Here is a 25335-nt window from a genome sequence, read left to right on the forward strand (position 1 = left end):
ATGGTTATCAACCTCCAAACGAATAAATTTCAGGGTTATCAATTTCCCTACAAAGAGAACAACGCAAAATATGTTTTGAAACTAAAAAGTGTTCATTCAACTCTACAAAACTAATTTCAACGATCCAACCGTTAAATGTGTTTGTATATACTGTGAGATTGTATACCCCAAAAATCGCAAATAACAAATATTCAGAGATCTAGAAATGGGACAAAATATTCAAAGAGGTATAAATAAACACGTTTGCGCGACAACTATTTGCGCGACGATGACGTATTCGTCGCACTATGATGTTTAGCGCGACAAAAAAATAATACGTCGCGCATAATAAATTGCGGGAAACAAACAGTGTTTCATACTTGCGCGACGACAAGTTTAGTCACGCTAGGGTGTAATGCGCGACAAAATAAATTTTCGTCGTCGCGCAAAAAAAAAGCGGGAAAAAAGCCGCGGGTTTATCGCTTTGGCGCAAAATGATTGCGCAACGAACTTTGCGCGACGATAAATGCGTCGCGCAAATGCATTGTATTCTTGCGCGACGACGATTTGTATTCGAGCTACGGATATATGCGCGATTGTCAAAGTTTAATACGTCGCGCAAAATGGATGTCGGCATCACCATGCGCGCTGGGGAAAGAATTTTGCGGGACGGCATATACGTTTGCGCGTCGAATAATATGCGACGAAAATTTTTATTTGTCGCGCAATGTCTTGCGGTTTTGCGCGACGAAAATAGTATCCGTCGCGCAAAATCGTCGTTTATTACTTATTCAGTTACAGCCATGGCAGAGGCAAACTGCAAAAAAATTGCAGCTTGCCTCAGCCACTCCCTCCCTCTCTCTCGAACGTCATATGCCAAGCAAACGCATCAATCTCATTTCGTTTATGAGTTAAACTATTTCTGCCTCCGGTAAGTTCATTGATTATGTATTTTTTGTCGTTAGTGTAAAAATATTACTGTAAATTCATACTAACGCCATTAATTTTGTTGTATATAGGGATATTATATGTGATTAGCGATTGGTGGAGAACGATTGCGAAGGTATTATATAAAATTAATTACATTATGTTTAAATTGTATTGTGAAATTATATTTATATTATGTTGTTCAGTTATGCACGTTGATGTACGAAGTTAATTGAAATTAACTTCATACATTTTTTTTTTTGTAAAGCTTAGTTCCCGTTCGAGGTTAGTTGGACCGCGCATGGGTGGGTAAACCACGACTACGGTCCAATTAATTCTTGAATTGTCCCATACTTTGGACAGTTTGGAAATGCATAGTCGTGTCACGTAGTTTACAGCTACAGGATTAGGTTTCGATTGTGGAGATTTCGGTGTCATCTCGGTACGTTCTTCGGGTGGTACGTAGGTATTTTATATCTACGGTACGCCTCAAGAACTGTACCGAGATGCTGCCGAAATTCATCCACGTCGAAATCTAATCTCATGTAGTTGTAAATTACGTGACATGACTATGCATTTCCGAATGGGATAGGGCCCTTACCGGAGGCATAAGGTGACGTTATGATTTTGTAAGAATACAACATGATTGTTGTATTGTGATTGTGGTTCCAGGAATTATGAGCAGAAGGTGGATACAGAACCCTAACAGGTGCGCAGACGAATACTTGGATGGAATCGAGGACTTTATTCACTTTGCACGGTCACACAACCCGGGTGCAACTAGAATCCGGTGTCCTTGTAGGAAGTGTAACAACATATTGTGGGAGACAATTGAAACTGTTCGATTTCATTTAGTAAGGAATGGAATGATTGAGACATACAGCACTTGGAACCATCACGGGGTACAATTAGACATTGCTTCGTCTTCAAGGGCCACAACAGTGGACAATGTTGAACCTATTGTGGAACCTAATGAACAAGTCATGGATATTACAAATGATGCTTTTCCATTTGCATCGACGAGCAGCAATCAGCAAGGGGAAGATGATGTGCCTACACCAACGGATAGTGCAGAGTTTGAACAGTATGAAAAACTGTTAAGAAATGCTAACCAAGAGTTATATCCGGGGTGCGAGAGCTTTTCCGTTCTGACGGCCATTGTGGAGCTAATGCATGGAAAAGTAAAGTACCGTATGTCGAACCTGAGTTTCGATTACTTTTTGGGGGTTTTCAAGAGAATGCTTCCGACGGACAATTGTTTGCCGAAAGACCACAGACAGGCGCAGAAGATGTTGAGTGGTCTTGGATTGGGTTATGAAAAAATCCATGCTTGCAAAAACAATTGCATGTTATTCTACAAAGAGTATGAATCATTGGATACATGCCCTATATGCAATGAGTCGAGGTTCAAACAGAAGTCTCAGAATAGAATGACTAAGGTTCCACAAAAAGTCATGCGTTATCTGCCCCTGAAATCAAGATTGCAGCGATTGTATATGTCGACGCATACTGCCACAGACATGAGATGGCATAAGGAAAAACGGATAGACGACGATGTGATGCGGCATCCTGCAGATGGGGAGGCATGGAAAGAGTTCGATCGAACGTTCCCCGAGTTTGCTGCTGATCCCCGAAATGTTAGGCTGGGACTTGCCACTGACGGATTCAATCCGTACGGGGTTCTAAACCAACATCACAGTACTTGGCCGATTTTCGTATTCCCATATAATTTGCCGCCTTGGAAATGCATGAAAAAAGAGTACATGATGATGACTGTTTTGATAAATGAGGATCCTGGCAGGTCAATCGATGTGTACTTAAGGCCGTTGGTTGATGAGCTCAAGGATTTATGGACAAACGGTGTGCGCACGTACTATAAATCCACTGGGAAGATGTTCACTTTGAGAGCGGCAGTTATGTGGACTGTGAATGATTTTCCCGCATATGCAATGGTGTCGGGGTGGAGCACAAAGGGTTATATGGCATGTCCTGTATGCAAGGAAGATGTGACTTCTGGTTGGCACGCTGGAAAGGTGTGTTACCTTGGGCATCGAAGATGGTTGCCATGGGATCACGAGTGGCGGGAAAAGGATAAAGAGTTCGACGGGAACAAAGAGCATCGTGCAAGACCTAGAGAATCGTCCGGTGATCAGATCTTGGATCAGCTTAACCATTTGGATTTTGCTCCGTTCGGGAAAACTGTTAGTCGAACCAGACCTGCTACACATATGAACTGGACGCACAAGTCTATGTTTTTTGAGCTCCCATATTGGTCGAAACTAAAATTGAGGCACAATCTCGGCGTTATGCATGTTGAGAAAAATGTGTTTGACACATTGATGGGAACGATTCTAGATATCAAGGACAACACAAAGGACACGATAAAAGCTCGTCTTGATTTAGAAAGAATGGGCATACGAAGGGGTTTATGGCTGAAAAGGGGCAATGATAAAGCTATAAGGGATCTTGCGTTTTTTTCCATGAAACCGAATGACAAAAAAGAGTTTGTGTCGTCTGTAAAGTTTCCTGATGGGTATGCTTCTAATATCGCACGTTGCGTGAATGTTGACGGGGGTAAATTTACCGGACTCAAGAGTCATGACTGCCATGTGTTTATGCAATGCCTACTTCCTGTTGGGATTCGACACCTGTTGCCGGAAGATGTAGTCAAGCCAATCATATTGTTGTCCAGATTTTTTTCCCAACTGACGGCAAAGACATTGCAAAAGACAGCACATTCATCAGTTGCGCGATGACATTGTCCAAGTTTTATGCAAGTTTGAGATGATATTCCCTCCGGCTTTCTTCACAAGTATGATCCACGTGATGGTTCACTTGCCAGAAGAGGCATTGCTTGGGGGTCCAGTCAACTATCGCTGGATGTATCCTATAGAAAGGTATATAACTTGGCATCATTTCTGTATGCATCATTGGTTCGTATTCTTGCTACTTCCTGATTTTCATCTTTTCATTATATTTTGGCAGGCTTCTCGGAGAGCTGAAAAGAAGCGTACGCAACAGAGCGAAGCCCGAAGGATCAATTGTAGAGGCTTGGGTTCAATATGAGGCGCTGACTTTCTGTGGAATGTATTTAAAAGATGTGGACACGGCTTTCAATCGACCTCAGCGCAATAATGACGGAGGTGTGAGAAATGAGCAACTTTCTGTTTTTTCTCAAAGCGCACGACCCTTTGGAGATCTTGTACAAGGGGAGTCATTTTCCAGGAAAGATATGGAGGTAGCTCATTGGTTCGTATTGAACAATTGTGATGAGATAATGGCATACTTAGATGAGCATGAAGAGATGATGAAGCGAGAACATCCATCACATTTGTTTTCCAAGAAACACCGTGAATTATTTTCAAAATGGTTCTTGCAATATGTAAGTTATAAGTATTTTGTAATTGACCTATATATTGTAGTATTTGAAATTGTCAAACTAACATTTCCATGCTATTGAATTTTTTTTTAATAATATTAGGTGACCAAGTTGAAATCAGAGAATTCCCTCACTTACAGTGAAGAGTTATATAACTTAGCATTCGGCCCACTTTGGGCTGAATTGTTCTCGGGTTGCCATGTTAACGGCGTCAAGTTTTTGGTGAGTGCACGAGATGACAAGTTGTGTACGCAAAACAGCGGTGTCCATGTTCCAGGTGGAGGCGAAAGTACAGACATTGATTTCTATGGCAAACTCACCACTGTCGTGCAATTGCTTTACAAAGACCGATACCAAGTGATCATGTTTAAGTGTCGATGGTTTGATACGAACCAAAATAGGCAGGGAAGTATTAAAATCGATCATGGGTTATTATCTGTGAACATGAGCAGAACTTGGTATGATGACGACCCTTACATTTTGGCAACCATGGCAAAACAGATTGTCTATCTAGATGACCCTAAAGCAGGGAGCGGGTGGAAAGTTGTTCAGCAGATGGGTCAGAGGAATGTGTATGCTATACCAGAACTAGACCCATCTGACAACGACGTCGACGTTGCTGACCAACGTTTCGAATCTTCCATGGAACATGATGCACAAACACTTCGAGATACAATTGTCGTACAGGAACCTTTTCAGCTTGAAGGAGTGTCTCCAAGAGAAATACCGATTCAGTCAATTACAATTGACCTCGGTTATCTTCCGCGATACGATCCAACCGTGGGCCCGAACAATGATGATGATGTACTTGAGGAGGAGGAGGAGGAGGAGGAGGAGGAGGAAGAGGAGGAGGATGATTGGGAGACCGACAGTGATCATAGCGACGAAAACGAAGATTATTATAGTTCAGATGATGAATAATGTAAAATATTTGCGACTTGCCATGTAAAACATATTAAATGATTATCCAAACCTTAAATATTTGTTTGAATATTGTTCGAATATTTGTGGAATGTATATCCAAACCTTCAATATATGTGGGGAACTTTGTAACGTGTTTGCAACGTTTTTCGTTTCTTTTATTGAATTCTGTTCATTTTCATAACTGTTTTTTACTTTTGGTCCGCGTTACGTTCTTTGTTTTTCTGTGCTGAATCCAACCGTATAAATAACATGAAATTTGGACATATGGTTAAGAAGTTATGGATTCAAAATTGAACAGATGTTGTAAGTGGTAATCAGCCAATTACAATCTGTCAAAAAACGACCGGTCGTCTACACAGCGGTCGTTAACTTTGCGCGACGAACAAAATGTGTCCGCGTCTCACAATCACACTTTGCGGGACGGAAATATTGGTCGCGCATAATAAGGTTGGAAGTTTAAAAAAAAATTAGAATCTGTGGAAAAACGACCGGTCTTTACATTTGCGCGACGGAAATCAATTTGGAGTCGTCGCGAAATCATACTTTGGGGGACGGATATTGTCGTCGCGCATAATTAGGTTGGAAGTTTTAAAAAAATTAGAATCTGTGCAAAAACGACCGGTCGTCTACACTAAACGACCGGTCGTTAAATTCGCGCGACGAAATTAAATAGTTGGCGTCGCACAATCATACTTCGTGGGACGGATATGTTCGTCGCGCAAAATAGGTTGGAATTTTAAAAAAAAATTAGAATCTGTGCAAAAACGACCGGTCGTCGACACTAGACGACCGGTCGTTAAATTCGTGCGACGAAATTAAATAGTTCGCGTCGCACAATCATACTTGGAGGGACGGATATATTCGTCGCGCAAAATAGGTTGGAAGTGAAAAAGAGCAATTACAATCTGTGAAAAAACGACCGGTCGTTTACGCTGGACGACCGGTCTTTACATTTGCGCGACGAAATTAAATAGTTCGCGTCGCACAATCATACTTGGAGGGACGGATATATACGTCGCGCAAAATAGGTTGGAAGTGAAAAAGAGCAATTACAATCTGTGAAAAAACGACCGGTCGTCTACGCTGGACGACCGGTCTTTACATTTGCGCGACGGATAATATTTTATTGTGTCGCACAATCATTGTTTGCGGGACGGACATCGTTGTCGCGCAAAAGCAAATATGTGATAATAATGTTAAAAATCATATTTGCGCGACGAGTACGATTTGTCGGTCGCGCATTGTTCCAAATATTACAAAAATTTACGAATTAGATAAATCATCTTTGCTCGACGAACATGAATATACGTCGCGCAAACCTTTAGAGACGAACAAGGAGCTCATTCGTCGCCCAAACCAAGTTTTTAAATTTTATTTCTTTTATATGGCATGATAGTTAAGAAATTAAACGAACTATCCATTAGTGTAAATAATTTTAAATGAAGATCAACTTCAGTAATTGTATTCATATACAGTAAAGGGGTGCACCCATAGAAAATCTTGAACATCGGAGTTAAAATACCCGTTCAATCGTGATTTTTCATATATATCCGTCGAAAATTGTGGTCCCGTTATGTCATCTAGGACTGTATATTTTTTCCAATTTTTTTAAGTACGATCTCAACGTTTAAAGAAACAGGTTTGACGGTTGGATCGTTGAAAATAGTTATGTAGAATGCGTATGTAGCCAATTACTATATATTCACAAACATTAAGAGTTGTTGATGTACTTTTGTTAAATATAACATAAGATGTTGTGGTATCCACTAGTGTAAATATTTTTCAATGGAGATCAAATTCAGTAATTGTATTTATATACGGTAAAGGAGTACATCCGTAAAATATCATCAAAATCGGAGTTAAAATAACCGTTAAATCGTGATTTTTTGTTTATAACTGTTGAAAATTTTGGTCCGGTAACATCATCTATGAATGTGTATTTTTTTCAATTTTTGGCATGTACGATCTCTAAGTATAAACAAATAAGTTTGACGGTTGGATCGGTGAAACTAGTATTGTAGAATGCGTAGCCCCATTAAAACAATATACTCACTAACATTTCCATGCTTTGTTGCGCGACGAATAAGATTATTTCCGTCGCGCAATAGTTCTACGCGCGACGTATGAAGTTATTTCCGTCGCGCAATGTAAGTAAGGGTTTCTGGGCTTAGGGTTTAGGGTTTAGGGTTTATCTTTGCGCGACGTGTTGAAAAAAATGTCGTCGCGCAAGTCGCCCAAATTTTTGGCGGAGTTTATCCCGCGAATTAAAAATTCTTTGCACGACAGGTTAGACTTATTTCCGTCGCGCAATGTAAGTAAGGGTTTCTGGACCATGTTTCAGGGTTTAGGGTTTAGGGTTTACCTTTGCGCGACGTTGTAAAAAATGTCGTCGCGCAAGTCGCCCAAATTTTTGGCGGAGTTTATCCCGTGAATTAATAATTCTTTGCGCGACGGGTTATTTTATCCGTCGTGCAAAGTGCGATATTTATCTTTGCGCGACATTTTACATCTTTCGTCGAGCAAGTCGGCGAAGCTTTTATGAAAAAAAAACGCGCATTTCTATTCGTCTTCAACCTCTCTCAGCCCCTCTGTCTCTCTCCTCGAACCCTAAAATCCGTCGAACCCTCAAATCTCTCAGCCACTCTCTCTCTCGCGTTCAACCTCTCAGCCCCTCTATCTCTCTCTCCTTTGAACCCATTGATCTCTCACCCGGTCTCTCTCCTTCGCACCCCCAAATCTCTCACCCAGTCTCTATCGCAAGCTCTTAGCCCCGCCCCTCATCCTTCTCAGCCGCTCTCTCCTCCGTCCCCACTCATCCCTCTCTCCTCCGTCTCCACTCATCCCTCTCAGTCCCTCTATCGTCCATCCCCACTCATCCATCTCTGTCCCTGTCTCCTCCGTCCGCTCTCAGTCACTCACTCCTCCATCAGACGACGGCCCTTCGATTTCTCTCTCGCTCTCCACCGTCGAAACCCATACGGTAAAAGTCCCGACTCTAGCCCCGATTTATAATTACAAGTTTTTGGATTTTTTTTTTCTGAATGTTGTGGATTAAAATATATGTTAGGATTAAATTTCTGAAATTTGCTGTTTGAATTTGTATATTTATTTTGTAAGTGTTTACATTACTTAGTCTGGTGGTTGGTTAGGATTGCTCCGTTTCAATTTCCTTTTTGTATTGGATTTGCATTTGTGATTTCAGATTTTATTGGAAATGTTGAAATAGTGTTGGATTTGTGATTTTGTATTTGGTTTGGTTTCAGATTTTAAATTTGATTGGAGCACAATTTTATGTTTTCTGTTTTTTGTATTTTGATTGCTTTTCGTAATTTTCTGTTTTTTGTATTTGGATTGCTTTTCAGATTTAAGATATGTGCAACTAACCAAATTAGATGTTCATTTTGTTGAGATGAATATTTGTTTCTGTTTTTTATTTATTTATATATATATGTTTTTGTTTTGTTTGCAAACAATGTGCATATGTTATTTTTAATATATATCTGTTGTTGTTTTGTTTGCTTTAAAACAATGTGCATCTGTTTATTATTATTATTTTTTATAAGAATACATGTTTCTGTGTATTTGTATGCTAAATATTGAATTTGCTGTTGATTAGTTGTTGAGGTTGTTTTTTTAAAAATAAACAAACATTTTAGGCAAGGATGTTTTAATTTTAAGAACTTATCAGTTGTGCAGATGTCGACCTTATCAGACGTCGTAAGACGGTGACGAGTCCTCATAGTTTGCCTCCCCCGATTGCGACGTCAGCTGTCACTGCTCCAGCACAGTTGAACGAGATCCCATCTGTTCCGAACGTCTCCCATGCACAGGCGTCATCAGAGTCCTCAGTTGCGCAGCCTGTTAGCGCCAGGCGGCGTCATCGCCCTCCCCACTTGATCGACACCGCTTCGACCTCTGCTGCTGGTGCGTCGGGTTCTCAACCAGGTAAAGATTTCCTTTACCTACAAATAAACTGTACCATTATTTTTTAAAATAATTTGTTAATTAACGTTAATTTTATATATCTTTGCAGCCAAGAAGAACACCCGGGGACCTTGTCGCCAGTTGAGTACGGCGAAGCTCACTCGGGTAACCAACAGTCGTATCAACATCAGATACGACGAGCGTCATCGGGCTGCACCTACTGCGGACCAACATAGCTCATTGGCCCACGATGTTGGTTCAGTCATTCGGACCCATTGTCCGATGAAATGGAAGTCTTGGAAGGCCATGCCTAACGAGGTGCAGATGGAGGTGCGTGGACAGCTGTCGGTATCTATCCTACCTTTTAATTGTTTTCCCTTCCAATTTTATATATTTCTAGTACTTAATGCATGTAATTAATTTATTGCAGATCAACTACAATTTAGAGAATCTCAACGATGATTTGTTCGGGTACATCAATAGACTGTTTGCGGATAGGTACAAGCAGTGGAAGAGCAACCTGCACCACCATTTTCAGGCATATGATGATCCGCAGGTTGCTCTTCTGGAGGGTTGCCCGAAGGAGCTTGAGGGGCGGGAGGATAGTTGGGAGTGGCTCTGTGGTCATTTTCAGGGGGCAGATTATGTGGTATTTTTTTTTTATACTAAGTTCAAAATTCTGTTTTCAGTTCATTTTCAACTAAAATATTTTATTTTTTGTATAACAGAAGATGGCCAAAGCAAATAAGGGCAATAGGGCGAAGAAGACTCTTCTCCACCATTCAGGTGCCAGGCCCTTCTCCTATAGGATGGAGGCGCGGCGGCAGGTAATAATTATATAATTTTTATTTACTTTTTAATGTATTTAATATTAATTTGTTTTTTTTGTACTAACAATTTTTTTTCTCTTGTTCAATTAGGAGGGGTCCAAATTCCCAGAGATTGATGTCTTTGGCGACGTTTATGTTCGACCTGGGAATGAGTTGGCGGAGTCCATTCATGTAAGTAGTCTTTAATTATAATTATTCTCTTACACGTTCAAGTTTCAACTTTATTATATGAATGTTTTAATTAATATTTTATGTTATGTTAAATAGATGACCATGGTTGAGAAGAGCCAGTTGGTTCTTCAGGAGTCCGCCTCTCAGCTTCCTCCCGATACGCCGCTCGAGTCCGTGGCTCCTCCACCAGATGCAGGGTTTCAGATCTTGACGGAGGCTTTGGAGCAGACTCTCGGGAGGCGGCCAGGGACATATTGTCGAGGGATGGGGAATGCCCGGCGGCGGGAACCTAGATCCCGTTCATCGTCCCAGTCAAACAGTGCTATGACAGCAATGATGGCCCAATTTGAAGCCCGGATGTCCCAGATGGACCAGCTTCAAGCCCGGGTGGCCCAGATGGCCGAGCTTGAAGCAAAGGTGGCCCAGATGGGCGAGCTTGAAGCCCGGATGTCCCAGATGGATTCGTTCTTACAGTCCCTCGCCCAGTCCGGCATTCCCGTACCGTCTTTTGTTCCTCCATCCACCTCTGAGCCCATCCAACCCGAGCATGGCCATCAAACCTCTGCCCCTGTCCACAATGTCCAGATCGGAGACCAAGTAGATTATCAAACAATGTTTGATTAGTTTTCTTTATGACATTTGAAACATTTTTCTTTTATTTGACTCTATATTATATTATAACAAAAACTTTCTCTTAATTACATTTTTTTATTGTCATTTCATTTAATTATAAAAATAAATAAACCAAACAAAAAATTTCCCAAAAAGAAAAAATTAATAATTTAATTACTCTTTTGCGCGACGAACATATGCCGTGATGTCGTCGCGCAAAATTTTCCACAGGAAAATACAAACCATTATAATTTAAATGGAGAAACAATATATTTACGTTTGCCCGACGAAAAATGTCGTCCCCTAAAGGCAACGCGACGACGAGAATTTTGTAGCTCTATATTTGCGCGACAAATGGCATTTGTGCGACAATCTATTCGTCGTCGCGCATAAAACTAAGCGACGAAAGTTCATCGTCGCGCCAGGTTTGTGCGACAGTTATTTTTCGACACGCATAAAGCTGAGCGACGACCTTATGCTGCCTCTCAAATGTCTGTGCGACGATGGTAATTCGTCGCACCAACTTTGCGCGACAATTTTTTTTTCGTCGCGCATAAAGGTGCGCGATAATTCTTATGCCGCCTCTCAAATGTCTGTGCGACGACGGAAAATCGTCGCACAGTTTTGAGCGACGAACACATAATCGTCGCGCAAACTGTTTGCGCGACGAAGTGTAGCCGTCCCAGAATTGTTGGTGCAACGAGCTTGTTGCGTGACGAAATGAGCAATGGTCTGTCGCGCAAGGGCTTTCTTTACGGACTTCGCGCGACTGAGTTTGCACGACGGTGATTTCGTCGCGCTGTTATTCGAGCGACTACTTTGTACTTTGCGCGACAAATTTTTCTTCGTCGCGCAAACAGTGAAATTTAGTAGTGTCGTTGGTGGAAGTGACACCACCACCACAACAATGGAATGGATGATGACTGAGCTGATGCAAAATCCAGAAGAAATGAGAAAAGTTCAAGAAGAGTTTCATTTGCCCAAATTACATTACTTAGATGCTGTCATCAAGGAGACATTCAGATTGCACCCTGCAATACCCCTGTTAGTGCCACGTCGCGTAACTCAATCTTCCACCATTGGAGGCTACACAATACCAAAAAGTTCAAGTGTTTTTCTAAACATCTGGGCCAATCAAAGAGACCCCAGTGTGTGGGAGAGTCCCTTGGAATTTAGGCTCCAGAGGTTCCTAAACGACCCAAGCAAGTTTGATTACAAGGGCAGTAAGGTCTGAATTTCTTCCATTTGGGTCTGGCAGAAGAATATGTGTAGGGATGCCCTTGGGAGAGAGGATGCTAATCCATGTGCTGGCTTCGGTCTTGCATTTGTTTGAGTGGAGGTTGCCTTATGGAGCAAAGCTTGATCTTTCAGAGTCATTTGGGGTTGTGACAAGGAAACTGAATCCATTAGTTGCCATTCCCACACCCAGGTTGTCTAAATTGGAGCTCTACCCTTAGATTAGTTAGTGTTCATGTCTCCATAAACGTGTGTGTGCATATTGTTATAAGAAAAATAAATGGAGAAAGTATGGAAAGTATGGAAACAGAACTTGAAGTTGGGAAGGGTAAAATCTATAGCTATCTCCAAGTTATTAAAAATCGATTCATGAACAAAGCTGCATATTGGAGAATATCTAGTTTTAGGTTATGGTGGTGGTGGAGGGATGATTAGCGGCTGTGGTGGGGTGAGGTGGAGGGCCAAATCGGAGAGAGAGAGAGATAGAGAGAGGGATGAAGGAGGTCAGTGCGCTGGTGTTGGGTTGTCGGTAGGGATGGGGTTGGGGGTGGGTCAAGACTAGGGGTAGGGCTGGGGCTGGGGATAGGGTGCTATCAGATGGTGGAGAAATGAAGAGGGAGAGACACAGCAGAGAGTAGATGGCAAAAATCCCCGCGGGGGCGCTCCCCGTCGGGTCCTCGACCCTAACGGGGGGAGATTTTGGGGCCAAACGGGTATCGGGTACGGAGATCCCCGAACTTGAAAAATCCCCGACGGGTATGAGGAGGGGACCCGACCCGACCCGAAAATATATATGTTTATATTTAAATAAATAAATTTATAATTATAATATTTATGTTTAACCCTAAGTTAACCTCCCTCTCCTAATTCTTCCTAATCTTCTTTGGAATTTCATATTTATGTGATTTTGAATAGTTTAGTTAAACTTGATAGTTAATTTGGATGTATTGAATGATAATTTAATATGAAACTTAATGTTAAAATGCATGATAAATATTTTTTATGGGGGATAGTCCCCCGACGGGGATGGGGACGGGGATTCTCTGAAACCTATTAAACGGGGATGAGTTCGGGGACGGGGGCTGGGATGGAGAGTGGGGATGGGGATGGTATTGTCATACCCGGCCCCTACCCGACCCGTTGCCATCCCTAGCAGAGAGTGACAAAGGCTTCTAGGGAGGGGAGAAGAAGATATATTTTTTATTTATTAATTTTTCCATTTTGTATTGTTTTTTTTTCTTCACACGTGGCACTTAGTTTAGCAAAATAGTGGGTCCCATTGGTGCTATATCATCATTTTTAACAGAATTTTTAACAGACTTGACAGTGATGGGCAAAGTGAGACACAAAACATCGGTCAAGAGGGAAAAGTGGGTCACTTTAACTTTAAGGGGGTGTAGTGGGAATTGACTAATGTTTCAGGAGGCACTGTAGCAGTCAAGCCTAAAAATAACCACTTATTCACCTAACCAAAATAAATGATGATATTCAAATTACAGGGCACTACCAAAAAAACACACGACAGTCACTTATTTTTTTGTGACTTTTGGCAGCATTAGCCACGAATAGTCGTGACTAAAGTCATTAGTAACGGTGCAGTTACAAGGTTTGATCCCGTGACTTTTGTGGCCGTAACTATTGGGCTTTGTCACGATTAAAACACCATTTCGTAACAAATTATGTTGACCATCCCATTGCTCCAAAGTGGGCCCCACATCATGTCTAATCAAATTATACTTATATTTTATTAGATTTGACTAGGGATGGTAATGGGTCGAATTGGGGGTGGGTATGGCATTCCCATCCCCATCCCCATTAAGCTTTTCTCCCCCATCCCCCCTTTCATACCCGCAATATTCATATCGGGATTACCCATCCTCACTTTCGTTGGGGAATGGGTTCCTAGACCCTCCCCATTACGGAAAAAAAAAAAACCAATATATAACTACTTTGTTGAAGAAAAAAAATACTAATTCAAGATAATAAATATATATAATATATACTTATAAGACAATATAAGAATGTTTATATATGTATTGGAAGTTAACTAAATAAATAAGTAGTGTGGCTTAAGATTTGTATAAATTATATAAGTATATAATATATTAATATAAAATATAAAACTTAATCGGTAGAATCACTTTTATAGCATATTTATATGGTAATATATATATACCTCATCAAAAAATTAATATATATTCTAAACGGGGAGGGTTCGGGTTAGGGATTAAAATATCATCCCCACCCCTCCCCGAACACCATACCCAAAAATTCCCCATACTCATCCCCATACCCGATTTTTGTCCTTCATACCCGACCCATTAGAGTTAAATACCCGCAAAGACCCTTACCCGTGGGGAAAATTGCCATCCCTAGATTTGACTGCTCCATCCAACATCGTTTCATTATCCTTTTTTGTTTTAAAATAGAAACCCTTTCCATTATTATTTGTGTTATATTTGTGTATTATAATAATTTCCAATTCCTTTTTATTTTTATTTTCAGCTGAAATCCAGATCCTTTACCGAAAGCCAGATCCCTTACCGAAACCAAATCCCTTACCGAAAACCAGATTACAACATTCAAACCAAAATACCCATCACCCAATTCTTTGCTGAAATCACAATCAAAGCTGAAAAAATCTTCAACGTGGCTGTCAAAGAGACAATCGGATCTGTGTGAACAATGTCGGCGTCGGTTGGGCTTCACATATAAAAAACTCTTATCTGAAAAGGATTTCAATAGAAGGTTGAGAGCGGGAAGAGGGATAAGAAGGAAGAGAAGAGAGAGGGATGGAAAAAAAGAAAGAAAAAAGAGAGATATGGGAGACGCGCAAAAGAGGAAGAAGAGGAAAAAATTGCAGAGTGACAGAGGAAGAAGCAGGAAAAAAGGAAAGAGAGAGAGAGAGAGAGAAGAAGAAGGAGGAAAAAAGAAAAAAAAAGGGAGAGATGGAAAGTGACGGAAGGAAGAAGAAGATGGGAAAAAAAATAAAAAAATGAAGGCTTTGGGAGAGATGAGATATGGGGAGAATAAAAAACATATAGATGGAATCTTTCATCACAATATTTTTTTTCCTGCTTCTATATATTTTTACTAAATTGCCATTGTAAATATTTTATTATGGGAAAGATTATCCTCTTATATTTTATTATATTATTACATTCACGTGTCAGCTACAATAAAATTTATTATATTTAAATCATTAAGTGACTAATTTGGTTAAGAGAATTGAGCAACCATAATTGTCACCAAAATAAATTAATTACTTAAAAAAATGTGACTATTGCTTCCTTTTTTTTTTTTGTAGTGGGGGTAGGTGTGTTAATGGTAGGTGCCATGCATCATCACTTTCCCCTACCATCAAAACGACTACTTTTCTTGCCCTTCAACTTGATTAAGTGATTTATTATTAATTAGTGTTTCTTAATTCTCAACTTTAGTCAATAATCTACACGCAAACCCAAAAGAAGATAAAAATAAGGCACCATTTGCTTAAGAGTCTCCGTCACCAGCGCCAATAACGGTCGTCAGAAAACAAAATTTTTAAAAAAAAAATGGTATCCAATACCATATTATCAAGAAGAAGAATCAAAGGCATATATAGACAAGCTTCGATTGCCATGGCCAAAACCAAATTTACATCGATGGATCAATCAAGAACAAACAAACATCTAATTCATGCAAAGACAATCTACTCTACTATACAAAAATGAAAAGAAAAGTTATGCATAATAAACCTAAAAGAAAGAAAGAACCCAGAAAGAGAGAGACTTACGTTTAAGATGATGAGGTTCTTGTTGCACTCATTCTTGATTTCTTCTGTCAATTAAATTTTGCAGTTCATATTGTAATTACTAGACATATGTGATATTCATTTACTTTGAATTTGGATGATACATTCATATAACTAATTATGTAAATTGTAATTACAAGGCAATAATGCATTCAAGTAAGCATCAAAATGAATATAGGAAAAATGATGCCACGACAAATCACAAATATATAAAATAATTGAGCAATGATTAATGAAAAAATTAATCACTATCTTGCCAATTTCCTTAAATCATGTAGTTTTCTTTTAATCAACAAAACATTAATCTAAATATTATAATTAAACATGTGGTCTAAATTACAACCACTTCATTGAGTTAAACGTACACTGGATATAAACTAGCACCACAGAGTCCTTCCCTTCTCCCTTTATTTCTTCACACAAAACTCAAATCCCAGTTTGAAGCTTACCATGAATTGGTTCAAAACTAGTACCAGAAATGATGAGAGTTGGCTTCTTCTCTACACTCTCTCAGCCATTTTCGCAAGCACCTGGTGTGCATGGCTGTGGATGAAAAAGTCCAGCAACAAAATCCCACCTTTGCCCCCAGGCCCATTGGGCATGCCCTTACTCGGTAACCTTCTCTCTCTCGACCCAGAACTCCACTCCTACTTCGCCGGCCTGGCCCACACCTATGGCCCAATCTTCAAGCTCCGCCTCGGCCCAATGACCTGCGTCGTCATCAACTCCCCTTTCTCCGCCCGCGAGGTCCTCAAAGACCGTGACGTCACCTTCGCCAACCGTGACGTCCCCGTAGCGGCCCGGATCGCCTTCTTCGGAGGGGCCGACGTCGTTTGGACCCCGCACGGGCCGGAGTGGCGGATGCTGAGAAAGGTCGCCATGCTGAAGATGCTCGGCGGCGCCGCGCTGGACTCTGTCCAATCGATCCGCCAAAACCAGGTCCGAAAGACGGTCGGGTACTTGTACGGTCGGGCCGGGTCACCCGTGAACGTGGGCGAGCAGATTTTCCTGACATTGCTTAACGTCATCTCGAACATGATATGGGGCGGCGGCATCGCGGTGGAGGATGGGGAGGAGAGGGCCGGGCTCGGGGCGGAGTTTCGGAAAGTGGTGTCGGAGATAACGGGGCTCATAGGTCGGCCCAATGTTTCGGATTTTTTTCCGGGTTTGGGTCGGTTCGATTTGCAGGGGATAAAGAAGCAGATGGAGGGGCTGGTGCGGAGGTTTGATGGGATATTTGAGCAGATGATTGATCAACAGCTGAGGATGGAGGAGGAAGGCGCGAAAGAGAGTCAAAATTTTTTGAGTTTTTTGTTGAAGTTGAAAGAGGAGGGACGAGATTCCAAGACGCCTCTGACAATGACTCACCTCAAAGGTCTGCTCATGGTATGTCAACTACTATTCTTCAAAACTTGATTTACATACAAAAGCGGAAAGCCAAGTGCCCAGATGATTCAATTCAAACCTTTGACTTTGCTTTTGGAATTTTCGTTCAACCCAAACACTTGCATGTGGTGGTTCATAACCTTCCATACTGAACCAATCTGGATTGGGGAAAAGAGAGCAAAATTTTTAGAATTCAAATATACCAAAGTTATTTGCAAATATACTGAACCATCTCAAAAATATAGAGCTCATATGCAAAAAAGCATCAACAACAAGAATTATATTTCTCATGTGGTAGGAGATATAAGGATTGATACATAAAATAAATTTTTATTTGACTGATAATCATATAAAACAGAAGATATTTTAGTCATTTGCATCAAGCTCAAACTCATGCGTGCTCTCCACAAACACACATACACTGTAATAAGGGGTAAAAATTAATTGGCAGCATACTCGGCCAAACTTAACTGAACTTTTTTTGAAAAATATTAGGTCGTCAAATTTATTTTATTTTTTTGCTTTGATTTGTAGTTTAGTTTTAGTTTTACCTTTGAAATAAAATATAATTTTTAAGGAATATTTTAAAAGTGACTTGGTGTAGTTAGCAACTTTTATAACAAATCCAAGCTTTCTTTTTAGAGCCACAACAAGGGGGGAAGGTGTAGTTTAAAAACACAATAATAATGGTATCAAGAGTAATTGGAGTGTCCATAACAAATTTTAGGGTACTAGAATTTGGGTGTGCCCATAACAAATTTTAGGGTACTAGAATCTTACGGTACCAAATTTTAGACATATTAATGTGATCATTGAGTTCAATTCACAATTTCCTGAAATCTTAGGGTTCCAAATAGTCTAGCAAAATAACGTGCCTTGTGGAGCGTAAGCATATATATCTTTCTCTTGTTTCATGTGAATTGTAAACAAACTAACACATTAACATGATGTTTAACAATATGATTGAGGACAGGATATGATGCTCGGTGGGACTGACACATCCTCCAACACAGCTGAGTTTGCATTTGCTGAAACCATGAACAAACCAGCGGTGATGGGAAAAGCCAAGCAAGAATTGGACGATGTAGTTGGCAAAGACAACATTGTACAAGAAACACATATTTCCAAATTACCATACTTACAAGCTGTGGTGAAAGAAACTCTGCGCCTGCACCCAGTCCTGCCACTTTTAATCCCTCACTGCCCAAGTGAAACATGCACAGTGGGAGGCTACACCATTCCAAAGGGTTCTAGGGTTCTTGTTAATGCATGGGCTATTCATAGGGACCCTTCTAACTGGGAAGACCCATTGGATTTTGATCCAGACAGGTTCTTGCATGGCAAATGGGACTATAGTGGAAGTGACTTCAAGTATTTACCATTCGGGTCAGGCAGAAGAATATGTGCTGGGACAGCAATGGCTGAGAGGATCGTGGTATACACACTTGCTACACTCTTGCATTCCTTTGACTGGAAATTGCCACAAGGGGTGGAGCTGGATCTTTCCGAGAAGTTTGGGATTGTGATGAAGAAGAAGATACCTCTGGTTCTCATCCCAACTCCAAGGCTATCGGATCCAGCACTCTATGAGTAGCCTACAATATTTCAAGATGTTAATGCTTTTGATTATTGAAGTGTAAGTCTTAATAGGTTTATGTAAGAGTCCGTTTTCTTAAATGTTGATTAAAATAATAAGGATAAACTGCTAAATACCCCCTGAACTATCACGCTTGTTGAAATCTCCACTCTGAATTAATTTTTCAGCCAATTTAGCCATTGTATTAAATTTATTCGCCAATTTCACTCTTGCCGTTAGCTTTTTTCACAATTCCATCCAAATGCCCGTCAAATATAAGGGTAAATTTGACATTTTACAAGGTATTGTATTAAGAAAAATAAGGAAATGTAATATAATATATTTAAAAGGTATAGTCGCCCAGCTGTACTGGCCTCCCTTATCCTCACTTTCTATTCAACGTTCAGACCCACGTTCGGACGAGCTGATTTTACGGTGAAACCCGTTGATGGGTCCAATGCATCTCCTGCTTTTAAACCTGAGAGTGCTGCTAAACGAACCCTAAAATTAACTAAGTACACCTTACTGTCAAACTATTTATTGAACCCTAATATAAAATGACCAAAAAGGATATATTGAATTATGAAACAAATATAATTTTAATAAGTACACCCTACTCACGGATTTCGAGCCTCTACATTTAACATCGGTGTATTTATACGCATTTAAGTCAATACTAACCATTAGATTAATCTAACGAATTCTAATAAGTACACATCATCAAATTGTATTAACATAAAACTCACAATTTGCATTGTATCCAATACTTTTGAAATATAAATAAATAAATAAATAAATATCTCATCAAACATAAACACCTTCCGACCCAACCCACTTACCCCACTACGAGCCAGCCATGTGGTTCTATTTCTCTCTCTCTCTCTGAATTTTGGATGATGGACTCTCAACAAGGCCTACGAATTGAAGTCCTCCATCATTAGGAATCTCTCCTAACTCCAAAACCACCCTCTAGTGGTAATCCAATTTCGATTTCTATGGGATAAAGCTTATCAATTCTGCAATAGGGAATAATTTTAGCAAATTCTAATCACTAATAATTTGCCACAAGTACTGTAATTGGTTATCAATTGTAGGACATAAGTGGGAAGGTCTGTGTGAGAGAAGAAAATAGAGTGAGAGGCGAGGGCCATGGCTGATAGTGGAGAGAGTGAGCAGTGTTAGCCATGGCTGGCAGTGAGAAGGCTAGGTCAGGAAGGAGGTAGTTATTGCTGGAACTTTTTATTTTTTTATTTTTTATTTCATAAGTATTGGCTAAGAAGGTGCAAATGGTGAGTGAGTTTTAGGTTAATACAATTATGGTGACGTGGACTTATTAGAATTCATTAGATTAATCTAATGGTTAGTATTTGTTTAAAAGGGTGTTGTGTGTGATAGTGTATTAGGGTGTACTAAGGGTATTTTTGGTAGTTAAATAGGGTGTACTTAGTTAATTTTACATTTGGATTAAAATATTAGAGTGTACTTAGATCAAGGGGTGTACTCAGTTAATTTTAGGGTTCATTTAGCAGCACTCATTTGCCTGAGAAAGGTTCGGATGCTGTGGATGTCGATGTTGTGGGCGAGTCCTTACTTAGTTAGGATTTTGGTTCCTTATTTCATTAGAATTTTGGTTACTTACTAATTATTATTTAGTCCTATTGTAATAGAGATTTACTTCCTATTGTAATTTAGATATATTTCCTATTTTATTTAGGGTTAACACATCTTTATACTTGTATAAATACCTCTATATTGGAGAAGAATAATAATATGAGCGTATCTTAGCATAATTGAATATTTACCCTACTTTGTTTGACATGGTATCAGAGCCTGGTTTTCTTGTGACCTTTGCTTGCGTTCTTCTTGCAATTTAAGTGCTCTCCTCTCCTCCTCTTTAAAGGGGGGGAGGGGGAGTGAAAAGGATATGTTTATTGACGTATCCCCATTAGCTTGACATATTCCCATGAAGATGTTGCTTATTTCTTGACTCCGACGACCTCTTCTCTTTAGGGGGAGAGGAGGAGTGAAGAGAAGTTTTCTGTGTGAATTAGCTAAAGTTGATATGGAAGAACTGTTGCTGTTGTCGTTGCCGTTACCTCTACTACTGTCGTTGATGTTACCGTTGTCGCTATTGTTGCCATTGATGTTGCCGTTGTTATGGTCATTGCCGATGATGTGTTATGGTCATTGCCGATGATGTTATTGTGTTTTGATCTATCTCTACCCTAACCCTAAACACTACCTATTTCCGTTGCACTATACATCTAGCTTATAATCCTAGTCTGCCACCGCCGCCGCCGTCTACCTTGCTACCGTCATCGCTGCCTACCTTGCTATTGTCACCTGTTGGCGCTAAAACTAGATGGGTAATAAGTAGGCCAACTTAAAGATGAGGTGGATGCTGAAGGTGAGGACCCTCAGTATGTAAGAGCATTCGGTAAGTAAATGGACATGCATACATAAGAAAAATGTATGTGGTTCACCCGAATAATGGGTTACGTCCACAGAGAAGTATGTTCTCATTACGATAATGTGTATATACATTGCACATAGGGTTAGACCCAAGGGGAAGAAGAAGAATGCCGAAGGCTGAAGGTAGGAAGGCTGGAGGCTGAAGGCTGAAGGCTAAGGATCTGGCTGAAGGCCAATGATCCGTGGGCTTGTAAATGGGCTCATGGGTAAACCCATGGGGCCCCAGTAGCCTGCCCAACTCCTCTTTTCTTTCTTCTCTCCTCTTCTTGAAGGAGAGGGGTCTTCTTTTATAAGTGAGGAAGAGTCCCCTCCTCTTGTGTTTTGTCGATGTGGGACTCCCTTCCCTTTGGCTTGAGAGTGTTTGGGAGTGCTTGGCCAGATATTGTACAAACAGGAGTCCCCCAAGTTCCCGATTAAGGAGGTACTTCTTGATTGGGGACTTGTAGTCATCAATGCACTGGCCAAGTAATGTTTCAGTTCATTCTTCCCTTTCAATTGTATGCAGCATCAATGCGGAGTTGTTGAGTCAGTTCTTCATTGGTGCCGTTTGGCATGTAAACTAGGCGCCGTAAAGGAGAAGTGTCTCCTGGGGGGTGTCGTTCGGCAAGGTGGTGTAGAAGCTGCCAGAAGCTTGGAAGCTGATGCCGAAAACTTGGAAGCTAATGCCGGAAGCTTGGAAGCTGCCGTAAAGGAAAAATGTCCCCAGGGATGCCGTTCGGCATGTGGGCTTGGCGCCGTAAATGAGAAGTATCTCCTGGGGGGTGCCGTTCGACAAGGTGAGGCAGAAGCTGCCAGAAGCCTGGAAGCTGATGCAGGAAGCTTGGAAGCTGATGCCAGAAGCTTGGAAGCTGCCGGAAGCTTGGAAGCTGCTGCCGTAAGCTTGGACTTGCTGCCGTAAGCTTAGGAGCACTGCCGTATGCTTTGGAGTCGCTGCCGAAAGCTTGGCAAAGAGTAGCTGTAGTAATGTAGAAAATGCATAAGTAATGGATACTCACATAATTTTGGAATGCCGAATGATAATGGGGGATGTACAAATCGAGCGCGCAGAATCATCTGAGAATACCGAAGGCAGACGCCGAATCATTGGGGAGATGTGAAGACATCGTACGCGCCGAATGATGTAAGGATGCCAAAGGCAGCGGCCAAATCATTGGGGGATGTGAGGACATCGCACGCCGAATGATGCAAGGGTGCCGAAGGCAGATGCCGCATCATTGGGGGATGTGAAGACATCGCGCGCCGAATGATGCAAGGGTGCCGAAGGCAAAGGCCGAATCATTGGGGGATGTGAGGACATCACACGCCGAATGATGCAAGGGTGCCGAAGGCAGATGCTGAATCATTGGGGGATGTGAAGACATCGCGCGCCGAATGATGCAAGGGTGTCGAAGGCAAATGCCGAATCATTGGGGAATGTGAAGACATCGCGCGCCGAATGATGCAAGGGTGCCGAAGGCAGATGCCGAATCATTGGGGGATGTGAAGACATCGCACGCTGAATGATGCAAGGGTGCCGAAGGGGCACTTGTTGTAGGCTGTCGAGAGCACTCGAAAAGGAGAACGACATAGCGTTTTGTGTCGTTTCCCACAGACGGCGCCAATCTGTTGGTGCTAAAACTAGATGGGTAGTAAGTAGGCCAACTTAAAGATGAGGTGGATGCTGAAGGTGAGGACCCTCAGTGTGTAAGAGCATTCGGTAAGTAAATGGACATGCATACATAAGAAAAATGTACGTGATTCACCCGAATAATGGGCTACGTCCACAGAGAAGTACGTTCTCATTACGATAATGTGTGTATACATTGCACATAGGGTTAGACCCAAGGGGAAGAAGAAGAATGCCGAAGGCTGAAGGTAGGAAGGCTGGAGGCTGAAGGCTGAAGGCTGAGGATCTGGCTGAAGGCCAATGATCCGTGGGCTTGTAAATGGGCTCATGGGTAAACCCATGGGGCCCCAGTAGCCTGCCCAACTCCTCTTTTCTTTCTTCTCTCCTTTTCTTAAAGGAGATGGGTCTTCTTTTATAAGTGAGGAAGAGTCCCCTCCTCTTGTGTTTTGTCGATGTGGGACTCCCTTCCCTTTGGCTTGGGAGTGTTTAGGAGTGCTTGGCCAGATATTGTACAAACATCACCGCTGCTCATCTATTCCGCTGAAATTTAACCACCTATATGTCATGGCTGATTCTGCTACATCTTAATGTTAGTCAGTACGTGTTTCTCAAGTACCATTGATCATATGGCTCCATCAACCCCTTCTCTTCAAGGGGAGAGGGGGAGTGAAGAGAAGTTGTCTCTGTTGTTGCTGGTGCCAATGCCTTGTATTGTTGTTGATGATGCCTGTTATGTCTCTGCCTTGTTGCTCCTGCCTGTTATGGTGCCAGGATTGTTGCTCATGCCTTTGCTGGTGTGTTTGCCTTGCCTTACCCTATTTTTTAGGGTTTGGTTTCTGCCTTATCTTCTGCCGTGCTCACAGTGCTTCTGTGTTCTGCCTTATCTACTACCGTGCTCACAGGGCTTCTGTGTTCTGCCTTATCTGCCGCCGTGCTCACAGGGTTTCTGCGTTCTGTTATCTGCCTTATCTTCTACCATGCTCACAGGGCTTCTTTGTTCTGCCTTATCTATTGTTGTGCTCACAAGGTTTCTGTGTTCTGCCTTATCTGCTGCCGTGCTCACAGAGTTTCTGTGTTCTGCTATGTGCCCTATTTTTTAGGGTTTGCTCTTGTGTTTCCGCTGCGAACTTTGCTTTAGTTTGTCACTTGTTTCACTCGTGGTTGACGAAAAGACCTTCTCTACAATCAGTGCTTCTCAAGTATGGTGTTCTATGACTCGCTTGTCAAGTTGGGCGTGCGGAATATCTTTGCCCAACTTGAGGGGGAGTGTGGGCGAGTCCTTACTTAGTTAGGATTTTGGTTCCTTATTTCATTAGAATTTTGGTTACTTACCAATTATTATTTAGTCATATTGTAATAGAGATTTACTTCCTATTGTAATTTAGATATATTTCCTATTTTATTTAGGGTTAACACATCTTTATACTTGTATAAATACCTCCATATTGGAGAAGAATAATAATATGAGCGTATCTTAGCATAATTGAATATTTACCCTACTTTGTTTGACATATGCAAATTCACTACATGTGAAGGTTGAGAAAGTGGATGAAGTGGAAAACCCCAATTATGAGGTATGCAAGAATATGCCAGTTTTATGAATTAGTAGAATTTTGTTTTCGAATTGGGTATTTAGGAGAGAGAGAGAGAGAGAGAGAGAGAGAGAGAGGTGTTGGTCTGGTGGGCTTTTATGTGAGGCTGCCGTTGGGTGTGTAGGGGGTGGGGGAGGGATGGGATTTGGGTTTGTAATTTAGGCCATGGTCACAAGATCTTGGTGATTTGGATTTGATTGGTTTAGAAGATTGAGAGTGAAAGTAAGCAAAGTAATTGTTGACGAAAACAAGAAGACTAGAGTTAGAGTGAAGACAATTCATACCTCTACTGCTCCAGCAAGAAGAAGAAGAAGAAGCAGCAGCAGCAGTTGTAGCTCGCATGATTATCTTCAGCATCGCTCCAATCCAACTGGTTTCCTTGAGAAAGCTCAAGGGTGAAATGTAAGATGAATGGTAAATGCAAAATGAAATGCACCCAATATTGTGTTCATTTGCATTTAACAAGAAGGAGATTGGGTTTGCAAATGATTGTATTAGAATAAGTGCTTTCTAATTTGTTGCTAGTCTATAGTAGCTTATTGGAATTGTGTTCAAAGCCAAAAACCCATCTAGGTTCGAGACTAGCAGAGAGAGAGTGAATAAGAGAAAGGTTAAAAAATTAATTTTTAATTCAACAGTGAATCATGTGACTTTTTTAATAGAGATTTGGATAGAAATTGCTAAAAACTAATGGTGGGAGGTAAATTGGCGATAAAATTTAGTACGAGTGCTAAATTGGTTGAAAAATTAATTCAGAGTGTAGATTTCAATTATCGTGATAGTTTAGGGGGGTATTCGGCAATTTACCCAAATAATAATAATAATAATAATAAATAAATAAATAAATGTTATTATAAATGTAGTTATCTTGGTAAGATAGAAATATATATGTATAGTTGTTTTACGTTTATAATACCATGTCAATACT

The 25335-nt window shown here is 41.0% G+C and overlaps 2 protein-coding genes and 1 pseudogene across 2 annotated transcripts; all 3 read left to right on the forward strand.

Annotated features, from left to right (window-relative positions):
• Positions 1-4840: 4840 nt before the first annotated feature.
• LOC148294487 (uncharacterized) lies at positions 4841-10758 on the forward strand. The gene is made up of 7 exons (XM_088253772.1): positions 4841-5039; positions 8906-9154; positions 9243-9481; positions 9564-9782; positions 9865-9960; positions 10054-10134; positions 10231-10758. The coding sequence occupies exons 1-7, from the start codon at positions 4841-4843 to the stop codon at positions 10756-10758; spliced, it is 1611 nt and encodes a 536-aa protein (XP_088109898.1).
• Positions 10759-11473: 715 nt separating this feature from the next.
• Positions 11474-12403, forward strand: LOC148294488 (flavonoid 3',5'-hydroxylase CYP75B138 pseudogene; annotated as a pseudogene).
• Positions 12404-16131: 3728 nt separating this feature from the next.
• Positions 16132-18814, forward strand: LOC110753636 (flavonoid 3'-monooxygenase CYP75B137-like). Its single transcript, XM_021954572.2, has 2 exons — positions 16132-17161; positions 18135-18814. Exons 1-2 carry the CDS (start codon positions 16226-16228, stop codon positions 18753-18755), a joined length of 1557 nt encoding a protein of 518 aa, XP_021810264.2. The 5' UTR covers positions 16132-16225; the 3' UTR covers positions 18756-18814.
• The last annotated feature ends 6521 nt before the right edge of the window (positions 18815-25335 follow it).

The sequence above is a fragment of the Prunus avium genome, chromosome 5 (genome assembly GCF_965620075.1).
Source record: "Prunus avium chromosome 5, drPruAviu1.hap1.1, whole genome shotgun sequence".
Classification (NCBI taxonomy): Eukaryota; Viridiplantae; Streptophyta; class Magnoliopsida; order Rosales; family Rosaceae; genus Prunus; species Prunus avium.

Coding starts and splice junctions, on each gene's coding strand:
- LOC148294487 (XM_088253772.1), top strand. CDS start 4,841: ATGGGTCAGAGGAATGTGTATGCTATACCAGAACTAGACCCATCTGAC. Junction 9,783..9,864: donor TTCAGGGGGCAGATTATGTG/GTATTTTTTTTT, acceptor GTATAACAGAAG/ATGGCCAAAGCAAATAAGGG. Junction 10,135..10,230: donor AGTTGGCGGAGTCCATTCAT/GTAAGTAGTCTT, acceptor TATGTTAAATAG/ATGACCATGGTTGAGAAGAG.
- LOC110753636 (XM_021954572.2), top strand. CDS start 16,226: ATGAATTGGTTCAAAACTAGTACCAGAAATGATGAGAGTTGGCTTCTT. Junction 17,162..18,134: donor ACCTCAAAGGTCTGCTCATG/GTATGTCAACTA, acceptor GATTGAGGACAG/GATATGATGCTCGGTGGGAC.